The sequence below is a fragment of the Melanostigma gelatinosum genome (genome assembly GCF_949748355.1).
Source record: "Melanostigma gelatinosum genome assembly, chromosome: 1".
NCBI classification, from domain to species: domain Eukaryota; kingdom Metazoa; phylum Chordata; class Actinopteri; order Perciformes; family Zoarcidae; genus Melanostigma; species Melanostigma gelatinosum.
This window is the reverse complement of record NC_136634.1, coordinates 398,113-412,765: the sequence shown is the minus strand read 5'-3', so window position 1 is coordinate 412,765 and position 14,653 is coordinate 398,113. Positions and strand designations below refer to the sequence as shown.

General features: G+C 38.4%; 1 protein-coding gene across 1 annotated transcript; it reads right to left on the bottom strand.

Moving 5' to 3' along the window:
* Positions 1-296: 296 nt before the first annotated feature.
* tph2 (tryptophan hydroxylase 2 (tryptophan 5-monooxygenase)) lies at positions 297-10,196 on the bottom strand (the record flags this gene model as incomplete). The annotated part of the gene is made up of 11 exons (XM_079271491.1): positions 10,060-10,196; positions 9,299-9,433; positions 9,005-9,227; positions 6,669-6,772; positions 6,356-6,423; positions 5,942-6,138; positions 5,603-5,738; positions 3,602-3,728; positions 3,004-3,099; positions 2,636-2,769; positions 297-471 (listed from the first exon to the last, which is right to left on the bottom strand). Exons 1-11 carry the CDS (start codon positions 10,168-10,170, stop codon positions 297-299), a joined length of 1,506 nt encoding a protein of 501 aa, XP_079127617.1. The 5' UTR covers positions 10,171-10,196.
* Between the last annotated feature and the right edge of the window lie 4,457 nt (positions 10,197-14,653).

Genomic DNA, 14,653 nt, shown 5'->3' with positions numbered 1-14,653 from the left:
AGACATGAACACAGGTGATCATTTCAACCAATAAAAACTCGGGGACATGAACACAGGTGATCAATTAAACGAATCAGAGCTCAGAGACATGAACACAGGTGATCAATTAAACCAATCAGAGCTTAGGGACATGAACACAGGTGATCAATTAAACGAATCAGAGCTCAGGGACATGAACACAGGTGATCAATTAAACCAATCAGAGCTTAGAGACATGAACACAGGTGATCATTTCAACCAATAAAAACTCGGGGACATGAACACAGGTGATGATTTAAACCAATCAGAGCTCAGACTCAGATGCCCATGTAGGTGTTCATCTTTCCCAGCGCGTCACACACGGTGTTGAGGTCGCTGCGCAGGTCCTGAACCACGTTCTCGATGCCGCGGGTGTCTTTGAGCAGGTCGATGCTTTGAGTGTAAGGGTTGTAGTACACGGAGAACGGCCTCTTGATCGACTTAGCAAACTCCCTGTGAGAGAGGAGACACTGTCAGGTCATGTGACACAACATGTATTAACTCTATAATACAGCAGTGATGCCCCTAGTGGACACCAGGAGAATAACATGTATTATCTCTATAATACAGGAGTGATGCCTCTAGTGGACACTAAGAGAGAGAATAACATGTATTATCTCTATAATACAGTAGTGATGCCTCTCGTGGACACTAAGAGAATAACATGTATTATCTCTATAATACAGTAGTGATGCCTCTCGTGGACACTAAGAGAATAACATGTATTAACTCTATAATACAGGAGTGATGCCTCTAGTGGACACTAAGAGAATAACATGTATTATCTCTATAATACAGCAGTGATGCCTCTAGTGGACACTAAGAGAATAACATGTATTATCTCTATAATACAGCAGTGATGCCCCTAGTGGACACTAAGAGAATAACATGTATTATCTCTATAATACAGCAGTGATGCCTCTAGTGGACACTAAGAGAATAACATGTATTATCTCTATAATACAGCAGTGATGCCTCTAGTGGACACCAAGAGAATAACATGTATTATCTCTATAATACAGGAGTGATGCCTCTAGTGGACACTAAGAGAATAACATGTATTATCTCTATAATACAGGAGTGATGCCTCTAGTGGACACTAAGAGAATAACATGTATTATCTCTATAATACAGGAGTGATGCCTCTAGTGGACACTAAGAGAATAACATGTATTATCTCTATAATACAGGAGTGATGCCTCTAGTGGACACTAAGAGAATAACATGTATTATCTCTATAATACAGTAGTGATGCCTCTAGTGGACACTAAGAGAATAACATGTATTATCTCTATAATACAGCAGTGATGCCTCTAGTGGACACTAAGAGAATAACATGTATTATCTCTATAATACAGCAGTGATGCCTCTAGTGGACACTAAGAGAATAACATGTATTATCTCTATAATACAGTAGTGATGCCTCTAGTGGACACTAAGAGAATAACATGTATTATCTCTATAATACAGTAGTGATGCCTCTAGTGGACACTAAGAGAATAACATGTATTATCTCTATAATACAGCAGTGATGCCTCTAGTGGACACTAAGAGAATAACATGTATTATCTCTATAATACAGCAGTGATGCCTCTAGTGGACACTAAGAGAATAACATGTATTATCTCTATAATACAGCAGTGATGCCCCTAGTGGACACCAGGAGAATAACATGTATTATCTCTATAATACAGGAGTGATGCCTCTAGTGGACACTAAGAGAATAACATGTATTATCTCTATAATACAGTAGTGATGCCTCTAGTGGACACTAAGAGAATAACATGTATTATCTCTATAATACAGCAGTAATGCCCCTAGTGGACACTAAGAGAATAACATGTATTATCTCTATAATACAGTAGTGATGCCTATAGTGGACACTAAGAGAATAACATGTATTATCTCTATAATACAGGAGTGATGCCTCTAGTGGACACTAAGAGAATAACATGTATTATCTCTATAATACAGTAGTGATGCCTCTCGTGGACACTAAGAGAATAACATGTATTATCTCTATAATACAGTAGTGATGCCTCTCGTGGACACTAAGAGAATAACATGTATTAACTCTATAATACAGGAGTGATGCCTCTAGTGGACACTAAGAGAATAACATGTATTATCTCTATAATACAGCAGTGATGCCTCTAGTGGACACCAGGAGAACAACATGTATTATCTCTATAATACAGCAGTGATGCCTCTAGTGGACACTAAGAGAATAACATGTATTATCTCTATAATACAGCAGTGATGCCTCTAGTGGACACTAAGAGAATAACATGTATTATCTCTATAATACAGCAGTGATGCCTCTAGTGGACACTAAGAGAATAACATGTATTATCTCTATAATACAGCAGTGATGCCTCTAGTGGACACTAAGAGAATAACATGTATTATCTCTATAATACAGCAGTGATGCCTCTAGTGGACACTAAGAGAATAACATGTATTATCTCTATAATACAGCAGTGATGCCTCTAGTGGACACTAAGAGAATAACATGTATTATCTCCCGTAACCTCGAAACGGTGTCAGTAATTACCATAATTTTCATGAAGGTACTCAATGAAAGGATGAATCTGAATGTAAAAAAAAGATTGTTTACCTCATCTTCTCTTTGGCCTCCTCGAAGCTCTCGGACACAAAGTAGATGTCCTGGAAGGTGGTGATGAGACACTCCTGGTTACACGTGGTCTTTGGATCAAAGGTCCTCACACAGGCCCGGTCTGATAGGGCATGCTGAGAAACAAACAGCAGTCAGTGAAGTAAAGTGTTTACTTCATTTTATTCTTAGTTTATCATATTTTATATTATTTCATCCTCCGTACTTTTTTACAGTTTATCGTTTCAGACATTTAACAATCAAACATTTTCCAGATTCTCAACTGTGAAGATCTGATGTTTTTAAATATCCAGTCAGATATGTTTATACATCAATATACATCGTCATATTCATTTACTCATATGTGTTACCCTCAGCTCCCCGATAGACGACAGTAAACCGGCTCCATAAGCTCTCAGCTGTCCGTCCTGTTTGCAGAGTCCAAACTCGATGGTGAAGAAATAACACTGTTCACAGATATCAGAGTAGAATGGAGTAAAGTAGAGCACCATGGTGGAGTATATAATATAGTCGTATAGTATAGTATAATATAGTATCTAAAGTTAGTTCAAACGAAAAATCTAAAAGGAGTTTTGGGGGAAATGAGTTGGTCTTTCTTCTTGAATGTTTTACTTTTTCAATAAAACAAGAAGCTGGATGGAAATAGAATTTTAATTGAACATTATCTAAATATTCAAAGACACTGAGCTCAGAGAGACACAAACAACCATCTTTTTACAGTAAGGTACTTTTTTACTTTTTTTATTCTGTTTACTTTAATGTAACATTGAGCCGACGTCATAACATGTGAATAACTTGTGACTTCACATGTGAATAATAGTGGAGTGTAATGATCCCTGTGGCCACTAGAGGACGCTGGTAGAGCTCTAACACACGTGTCACATGACAGATCTAATGTAATAATAATAATAATATCAGACACATCAGTGATCAATGATATCAACTCACTGTGGCCAGTTTCTGAACATCCTCATCAGACGCTCCCAGAGACGCGAGTCCGATCTCCTGAGAGAACTGAGCGAACTTTGGATCCGCCAGCAGAGGAACGTGACCCAGCAGCTCATGACAGGTGTCTCTGCAACCACAACACCAGCAGAGTCAACACGAAGCTCTTATTGTGAAGGAGTCAGAGACCTGCTGCTCACAGAAGAACCTCTTATTGTGAAGGAGTCAGAGACCTGCTGCTCACAGAAGAAGCTTTTATTGTGAAAGAGTCAGAGACCTGCTGCTCACAGAAGCTTTTATTGTGAAGGAGTCAGAGACCTGCTGCTCACAGAAGAAGCTTTTATTGTGAAGGAGTCAGAGACCTGCTGCTCACAGAAGAAGCTTTTATTGTGAAGGAGTCAGAGACCTGCTGCTCACAGGAGAAGCTTTTATTGTGAAGGAGTCAGACTTGCAGCTCACAGAAGAAGCTCTTATTGTGAAACAAGTCAGAGAACTGCTGATCTTATTGTGAAATAAGATCAGCAGCGTGAGGATTTAAGGATGGACGAACGTGAGGATCCTTACTAGAACTGATGAAGAGCAGTCGGTCAAAGTAAACCAACTTTTATAAAGCTCCTTTCTAGTCTTCTGACCAATCACAGCGCAGAGCACCACATGTCAAAATGCAGCCATTCACATACATTCAGTTCAGTATCTCGCCCACTTAGACATGCGGACCGGAGAAGCCGGGGAATCTTCTGATCAGATGATGACCCGCTCTACCTCTGAGCCACAGTTGCCCCAGAAGTCAAGCTTTTTGAAAAATATAGTTTAGTGTATCAGAGGGAGGGAAAAGTGATGACATCGGGTGCTTCTCAAGTCTCTTAATTGTCATTTCCTCGCTCCTCGATCCTCGCTTGAACCGGAAGTTGTTTCTGCACCGCCATATTGACGGCCGTCCCAAAGCTCTAACGTAGCTCTGAGGAGCGAGGAGGGAGGAGCGAGGAGCGAGGAGGGACCTCTGAGGAGCCGTGAGCGAGGACTGACGAGAACAGACTTCCAGGAAGTCTTTTACCGGCCGACACGCCCCCTCATCATCTGTCATGTGATTGGACACTGCAGCCGATCGGACTGACTGACTGAGTTTAACACCAGAGTGAAGACAGATCACAGAATAAACTCTCATTTATATTTGATTAGGTTTCTGATTCAACATCTGGTTGAAATAAATGTTCATTGTCGTCTGAACAACAAAAGTACCACAAACAACTTTCTACATTTATTAGAAAGATTTGTGTTTTCATGATCTGATGTTTCCCTCGATAACTTTATTATGAATACAATTAAAGTCAGAGAGATCTGAGAGATGAAACACTTTATATATATACATATATAAATATAAATATAAATATATATATATATATAAAGCTATATATAAATCTATATATATATATGTATAAATATATATATATATATAAATATATATATATTTATATATATATTTATACATATATATATAAATATAAATATCAATATATATATATAAAGCTATATATAAATCGATATATATATATGTATAGATATATATATATAAATATATATATATTTATATATATATTTATACATATATATATAAAGCTATATATAAATCTATATATATATATGTATAAATATATATATATATATATATATATATATTTATACATATATATATATAAATATATATATATAAAGCTATATATAAATCTATATATATATATATATAAATACATATATATATATTTATATATATATTTATACATATATATATAAATATAAATATAAATATATATATATATATGTATAAATATATATATATCAATATATATATATATATGTATGTGTATTGTGTGTATATTGTGATATATGTATATGTATATATATATATATAAATATATATTTATATATATATATATATAGATAGATATATATTTATATATATATATATATAGATATATATATATATATATATGCAGGTGTACTCACGGCTCAGGTGTGTAGAGCGGGTCGGTGCTGTGACGAACGTACTGAGTGCAGTTAAACACTCTGTAGGCCAAACCAGCCAGGAAGTCTCTGGGGGACAGGTAACCTGCTACTGGTCTCACAGTGAACCCAGACCTCTCTGAAACACACAGGGACAGGCTGTTGATTATTGATGATATATGTTTTATATACACATTCACTTTTCCAATTATCAGCAGTGCCTTTCTGCAGACTCCAGGAAATAGTCCGACACATAACGCTTTATAAAACGACATCCTGTCGTCTTCAGATTATGTTCAAAGACATTTTTAAAAGACTAAAAGTGTAAATGATGAACCAAACCTCTGAGAAACAGGGAGACGTCCTCCAGCTGGGGGATGTTGTCCTCTCGGTAACCACAGTGTTTGCTGAGCAGCGGCAGGTTCTTCAGGTATTCTCTGCAGGCGTGAGTCGGGTACAGCTGGGTCAGCTCTCTGAAGACCACCCCCCAAGTCCGGACCTCCTCCGGGGTGTACTCGATATGAGGGATGGGCTGCCCGCTGGGGAGGAGACAAGAGTCAAAACCGTCTCTTCTATCACTGAGGATCTCAACTCGTCTCATTTCAACTGTTGTTTCATGCTCGTGTCAGAGGCCCATAAATCGTTCAGTATTCAAAATGTTCACATTAAAGATGAAGATGAAGAAGATGCTGATGAACATTGTAATACTCCTTTATGTGTGTCTTCATACATAAAGTAATAAATGATGATACTTACAATTTATAATTCATGGCCACTTCCACAAAGTATTTCCTCCTCTGACGGTAAACTTCATCCTTAAAGCCCTGCAGGAAGGAAGAGGTCAGAGGTCAGCTGGAAAAATAAAACATCCACAGATTATATTTATATTATGAATGTATATATATATATATATATATGTATATTATATTTACCAGGAATCATCTTTGGAAAAAAATGTATTTGATGTGTTCTTTGATTTTTCAGTTTGTCCCATAAATATTTATAATGCATACTATTATTATACTATGTTATAGTATTAATATAACAAATCAAACATAAATGTAGTTACAGGGTGGTCTGCGTCCAGCTCTGATCCGTACATCAACACTCTGTGAGAACACTGATCCAACTCAGAGATCTTCATCGGGAACCAGGGAACATCGTCTTCATCTGCTTCAACAACAACAGAAATATAACTGTACTTCTTTTTATATATATATATATATATATATATATATATATATAAAATTTTACTTTGAAAAAGTAAAAAATTTACTTTGATCCAAAAACACGAGGTATTTACAAAAGAGTTAAAACAATAATACTGAAATTGTCACGGCCCCCTGTGTTCCTGTGTTTCTGTGTCTCTGTGTGGCTCCGCCCCCGGTCTCCCCCCCGGTCTCCTCCCCTTGTCTCCGCCCCTGAACATCATTGGTACCCATTATATATAAACCACCAGAACATCATTGGTACCATCTACCTAGAAACCACCAGAACATCATTGGTACCATCTACCTATAAACCACGAGAACATCATTGGTACCATCTACCTAGAAACCACCAGAACATCATTGGTACCATCTACCTAGAAACCACCAGAACATCATTGGTACCATCTACCTAGAAACCACCAGAACATCATTGGTACAATCTACGTAGAAACCACCAGAACATCATTGGTACCATCTACCTATAAACCACCAGAACATCATTGGTACAATCTACCTAGAAACCACCAGAACATCATTGGTACAATCTACCTATAAACCACCAGAACATCATTGGTACCATCTACCTATAAACCACCAGAACATCATTGGTACCATCTACCTATAAACCACCAGAACATCATTGGTACCATCTACCTATAAACCACCAGAACATCATTGGTACCATCTACCTATAAACCACCAGAACATCATTGGTACAATCTACCTATAAACCACCAGAACATCATTGGTACCATCTACCTATAAACCACCAGAACATCATTGGTACAATCTACCTAGAAACCACCAGAACATCATTGGTACAATCTACCTATAAACCACCAGAACATCATTGGTACCATCTACCTATAAACCACCAGAACATCATTGGTACCATCTACCTATAAACCTCCAGAACATAATTCGTACATAAAGGGCAGCCCTGGCAGAGGCCAACACCCACCGGGAACATGTCTGACTTATTACCGAGAATGCGGACACAGCTCCTACTGCAGTCGTACAGAGACGGGATCGCCCGTTGTAATGGGTACGGTACCCCGTACTCCCGCAGCACACCCCACAAGAACCCCAGAGGGACCCGGTCGAAAGCCTTCTCCAAGTCCACAAAGCACATGTAGACTGGTTGGGCAAACTCCCGGAACCCCTCCAGTAGTCTTGCGAGGGTAAAAAGCTGGTCCACTGTTCCACGGCCAGGACGGAATCCGCATTGCTCCTCTTGGATCTGAGGTTCGACAAACGTTCGGAGCCTCCTATCCAGCACCCTGGCATAAGCCGTTCCCCGGGAGGCTGAGTAGTGTGACACCCCGGTAATTTGAGCACACCACCCCGGTCTGCCAGTCCATGGGCACTGATCCCGACCCCCATGCGACATTGAAGAGGCGTGTCAGCCAGGACAGCCCAACCATGTCCGGCGCTTTCAGCATCTCAGGGCAGATCTCATCCACCGCCGGCGCCTTGCCACCAAGGAGCTTTTTAACTACCTCAGCGGCCTCTGCCAGGGATATGGGTGAGCCTCCCCCTAGATCTTCAGGCGCTGCCTCCTCTGCCTCCTCTGCAGAGGACATGTTGGTCGGGTTTAGGAGTTCCTCAAAGTGCTCTTTCTACCACCCGACGATGTCCCCCGTCCGGGTCAGCAGTTCCCCCCCCCCCTCCTGCTGAGAACAGCCTGGGGTAAGCCCTGCTTTCCCTTCCTGAGCGGTCGGATGGTTTGCCAGAACCTCCTTGAGGCCAACCGAAAGTCCTTCTCCATGGCCTCCCCGAACTCCTCCCATGCCCGGGTTTTAGCATTCGCGACCACCGCAGCTGCAGCCCTTCTGGCCTGCCGGTACCTGTCAGCTGCTTCAGGAGACCCCCTGGGCCAACCAGGTCTTGAAGGTCTCCTTCTTCAGCTTGACGGCTTCCCTCACCTCCGGTGTCCACCACCGGGTTCTCGGGTTGCCGCCATGACAGGCACTGATGACCTTCCGGCCACAGCTCCTAGCGGCCGCGTCCACAATAGAGGCTTTGAACTTTGGGAGTTAAAGACCTCCCGGACAGTGTCCTCTGCCAGACGTTCCCAGTTCACCCTCACTACACGTTTGGGCTTGCCGGGTCTTTCCAACCAGTTCCCCTGCCATCTGATCCAACTCACCAGAACATCATTGGTACGAATCTACCTATAAACTCAGCCGACCACACAGGTAGAGGTGTACTGTAACAGCTGAGGTGGACTCACCTGCCTCAGCGGACCACACGTGTGCAGGTGTGTTGAAGGAGATGACGTTAACGTGGTCTCTGAGGTGCTGCAGCAGCTCCTCAAACTCTTTCTTGCTACAGCTGCAGTCGGCAAAGATCTCCACCTCATTAACGACTCGCTTTGACATCCGTGACTCGATGTGGCTCAGGTTCACTCGCTTCTCCTGCAGAGGACAGAATAAAGTAACAATAAGACGTCCCTGTAATCAATAATGAGTGGAAGAGGAAACCTCACCTGGAAGAGTCTGAGGGCTTTGACCAGACAGCCCACCTCATTCTTCAGAGAAAATACCACCGCCGTCTTCCCACAATCCTCAGCGCTCTCTTTGTCCGGCACCTCGTCGATGGGACAGAAGGATGGACGCCTCGACTAAACCAAGAGACAACAAACACAAACCACAACATGTTTCATCTATGACGTTATGTTCTTCATGAATAATTAATAATGAGATAAAGCTCAGAGTCGGATCTCCTTCGGACTAAAGAAAGGTCTCGTTCTGGGGTAAACCGATCACAATTGTTACAGAATAGATATAAAGATCTGAGAGCGATAGCTTTTACCCTCCGTGTCCATCAGTCTTTGTTGTCGTCTTCAGAGTTAAAGACAAACACACAACATAACACTTTAAAAACATCACTGTAGATGTCGTTAATATGACTTTACTATAGTTATTATATTGACCTCTAATTCCTTTTAAAATGCTTTACAATGTGTTATGTTTATTGTTATGAAACATTTTGGATATTTACGAGTTATATTGATTAATCGCTGAATCATTTCAGCTGAAATCGTTACGTTTACATGTTTAGAATAAATAAAATAAAGAATTGAATTTGACATATTCTGCAGGAAGTGAACACATGAACCTTTTTCTAATAGAAAAGTATAAAAACTATATAAATATACAGTTCTATAAATATATAGTTCAAGAACCAAAAGTCCTGATGATGGAGAGTAATAAAGAGATGGAGAGGAGGATGAAGAGCAGTCCTCACCATCTGCCCCCCCGTGTGGCGCTGCTGCTGGTGGTCAAACATGGCCGAGTCCAGAGACATACCCCTCCTGGACCAGTACTTGCTGGAGAACATCATCATGGCGGGCTGCATGCGGGGCACTGGCTCCGGGCCGGGCTTCATCACGTGGGACGAGGCCATGGGGAACCAGTGGGTGTAAGAGTACCAGGGCTCCAGCCTGCTGTCTGTGGTGGTCCTCCTCACAGTGATGCTCACAGACCACCACCTCCTCTTATATACTGACACAGGGAGGGGGGGGGGGGGCTGAGGCTCCTCCCCCTGCTGCTCCTCTGCAAAATCACTTTCATAATCAAACCTTTTTAATTCACCTGTAAACTATAAGACATCAGATATGTTTATGTTTACCATGTTCACTGTGTGTGGTTAGAGTGTTAGCGTGTTAGCATACCGATATTAGACAGGAATGTAAACAACAGATGGAGAAACAGAGAAACCGACAAAAAGTCTTTGGATGAAAAGAAGTTGAAGCTTCTTGAAGATGTTTCAGTTTGAACTCTGTCATCTGAACACATTCACAATGACAAACATAGAGATGAACCATCTTTTTCTCTCTGACAGTAGAGACTACTCTCAGAGACTGTATACAAACTAACTGTATGTAAACTAACTGTACACAAACTAACTGTATATTCAATTCAATTCAATTCAATTTATTTTTGTATAGCCCAAAATCACAAATTCCAAATTTGCCTCAGAGGGCTTTACAATATGTACACATTTGACATCCTCTTGTCCCGGAACCCTCACATCGGAACAGGAAAAACTCCCCAAAAACCCCTTTAACGGGGAGGAAAGAGGAAGAAACCTGTGGGAGAGCAATAGAGGAGGATCCCTCTCCCAGGATGGACAGAAGTGCAATGATGTCATGTGTAGAACAGGACAGTGAATTACAACACATTCAATGTAATTACAGCACATTCAATGTATGACACAACCACGACAGGAGGCAACACCTGGTCCAGGTAAACCCGGATACACAGGAACCTGTGAGGCGAGAAAGCACAGAGACTCTGGTGAAGAAGCAGGTCAATAATGTGCATTAATGGTATCGGTTTATATGAAATAGTAATGTGAGTAATAATAAAAGTGATATTAGCAGTATACAAACTAATTGTACACAAACTAACTGTATACAAACTAACTGTATATAAACTAACTGTATACAAACTAACTGTATACCAACTAACTGTATATAAACTAACTGTATACAAACTAACTGCATATAAACTAACTGCATATAAACTAACTGTATACAAACTACCTGTATACAAACTAACTGTATATAAACTAACTGTATATAAACTAACTGTATACAAACTAACTGTATATAAACTAACTGTATACAAACTACCTGTATACAAACTAACTGTATATAAACTAACTGTATACAAACTAACTGTATACCAACTAACTGTATATAAACTAACTGTATACAAACTAACTGTATACCAACTAACTGTATATAAACTACCTGTATACAAACCAACTGTATACAAACTAACTGTATATAAACTAACTGTATACAAACTAACTGTATACAAACTAACTGTATACCAACTAACTGTATATAAACTACCTGTATACAAACCAACTGTATACAAACTAACTGTATATAAACTAACTGTATATAAACTAACTGTATACAAACTAACTGTATACAAACTAACTGTATATAAACTACCTGTATACAAACCAACTGTATATAAACTAACTGTATACAAACTAACTGTATATAAACTAACTGTATACAAACTAACTGCATATAAACCAACTGTATATAAACTAACTGTATACAAACTACCTGTATACAAACTAACTGCATATAAACCAACTGTATATAAACTAACTGTATACAAACTACCTGTATACAAACTAACTGTATACAAACTAACTGTATACCAACTAACTGTATATAAACTACCTGTATACAAACCAACTGTATACAAACCAACTGTATATAAACTAACTGTATATAAACTAACTGTATACAAACTAACTGCATATAAACCAACTGTATATAAACTAACTGTATATAAACTAACTGTATATAAACTACCTGTATACAAACCAACTGTATATAAACTAACTGTATACAAACCAACTGTATATAAACTAACTGTATATAAACTACCTGTATACAAACCAACTGTATATAAACTAACTGTATACAAACTAACTGTATATAAACTAACTGTATACAAACTAACTGCATATAAACCAACTGTATATAAACTAACTGTATATAAACTACCTGTATACAAACCAACTGTATATAAACTAACTGTATACAAACTAACTGTATATAAACTAACTGTATACCAACTAACTGTATATAAACCAACTGTATATAAACTAACTGTATATAAACTACCTGTATACAAACCAACTGTATATAAACTAACTATATACAAACTAACTGTATATAAAAACCAACTGTATATAAACTAACTGTATACAAACTAACTGTATATAAACTAACTGTATACAAACTAACTGTATATAAACCAACTGTATATAAACTAACTGTATATAAACTACCTGTATACAAACCAACTGTATATAAACTAACTGTATACAAACTAACTGTATATAAACTAACTGTATACAAACTACCTGTATACCAACTAACTGTATATAAACTAACTGTATACAAACTAACTGTATACCAACTAACTGTATATAAACTACCTGTATACAAACCAACTGTATACAAACTAACTGTATATAAACTAACTGTATATAAACTAACTGTATACAAACTAACTGTATACAAACTAACTGTATATAAACTACCTGTATACAAACCAACTGTATATAAACTAACTGTATACAAACTAACTGTATATAAACTAACTGTATACAAACTAACTGCATATAAACCAACTGTATATAAACTAACTGTATACAAACTAACTGTATATAAACTAACTGTATACAAACTCACTGTATATAAACTAACTGGATACAAACTAACTGCATATAAACCAACTGTATATAAACTACCTGTATACAAACTAACTGTATATAAACTAACTGTATACAAACTAACTGCATATAAACCAACTGTATATAAACTAACTGTATACAAACTAACTGTATATAAACTACCTGTATACAAACTAACTGTATATAAACTAACTGTATATAAACTACCTGTATATAAACTACCTGTATATAAACTACCTGTATACAAACTAACTGTATACAAACTAACTGTATATAAACTAACTGTATACAAACTAACTGTATATAAACTACCTGTATATAAACTACCTGTATACAAACTAACTGTATACAAACTCACTGTATATAAACTAACTGGATACAAACTAACTGCATATAAACCAACTGTATATAAACTACCTGTATACAAACTAACTGTATATAAACTAACTGTATACAAACTAACTGTATATAAACTACCTGTATACAAACTAACTGTATATAAACTACCTGTATACAAACTAACTGTATATAAACTAACTGTATACAAACTAACTGTATATAAACTACCTGTATATAAACTACCTGTATACAAACTAACTGTATATAAACTACCTGTATACAAACTAACTGTATATAAACTACCTGTATATAAACTACCTGTATACAAACTAACTGTATATAAACTAACTGTATACAAACTAACTGTACATAAACTAACTGTATATAAACTAACTGTATACAAACTACCTGTATATAAACTAACTGTATATAAACTACCTGTATACAAACTAACTGTATATAAACTAACTGTATACAAACTACCTGTATATAAACTACCTGTATATAAACTACCTGTATACAAACTAACTGTATACAAACTAACTGTATATAAACTAACTGTGTATATAAACTAACTGTGTATATAAACTAACTGTGTATATAAACTAACTTCATACAGACTAACTCCTGTAATTCCTGTAAACACAACAACTGATAATATAACAGGTTCCATAACATTACACCACAAAGGCCCTCGCCCCCGAGGGGGCAAACAAAGTCTGTCAGGGGGCCAGGGACAAACTTACTGTATATAAACTAACTGTATATAAACTAACTGTATGTACAAACTAACTGTATGTACAAACTAACTGTATACAGTATATAAAAAGTCTGTCAGGGGGCCAGGGACAAACTTACTGTATATAAACTAACTGTATATAAACTAACTGTATATAAACTAACTGTATGTACAAACTAACTGTATGTACAAACTAACTGTATACAGTATATAAAAAGTCTCTCAGGGGGCCAGGGGGCCTTCGGGTCCTCTGACGCCGCTGTCGGCCTTGGGGAGAAGGAAAAGGGGTCGAGGGGTCGAGGGGCTGCTGGGGCCAAGGGATGGGGAGGGATGGGCTGGGCCAGGGACACCAAATCCAGTCCGTGAAGGGCCGGGCGAGACACTGGGGTCATTGGGAAGGGTTTGGAGGGCAGTCCGGGCAGAGTCCAGGGTTCCCCGTGCCCCGGTAGGGTCCAGCCTGTCTCTGTGCAGGGCGACTCTTCTTCCTCGTGGTGGCAGCTGGACCCTGTACACTACCTCTCCAAGTCTCTC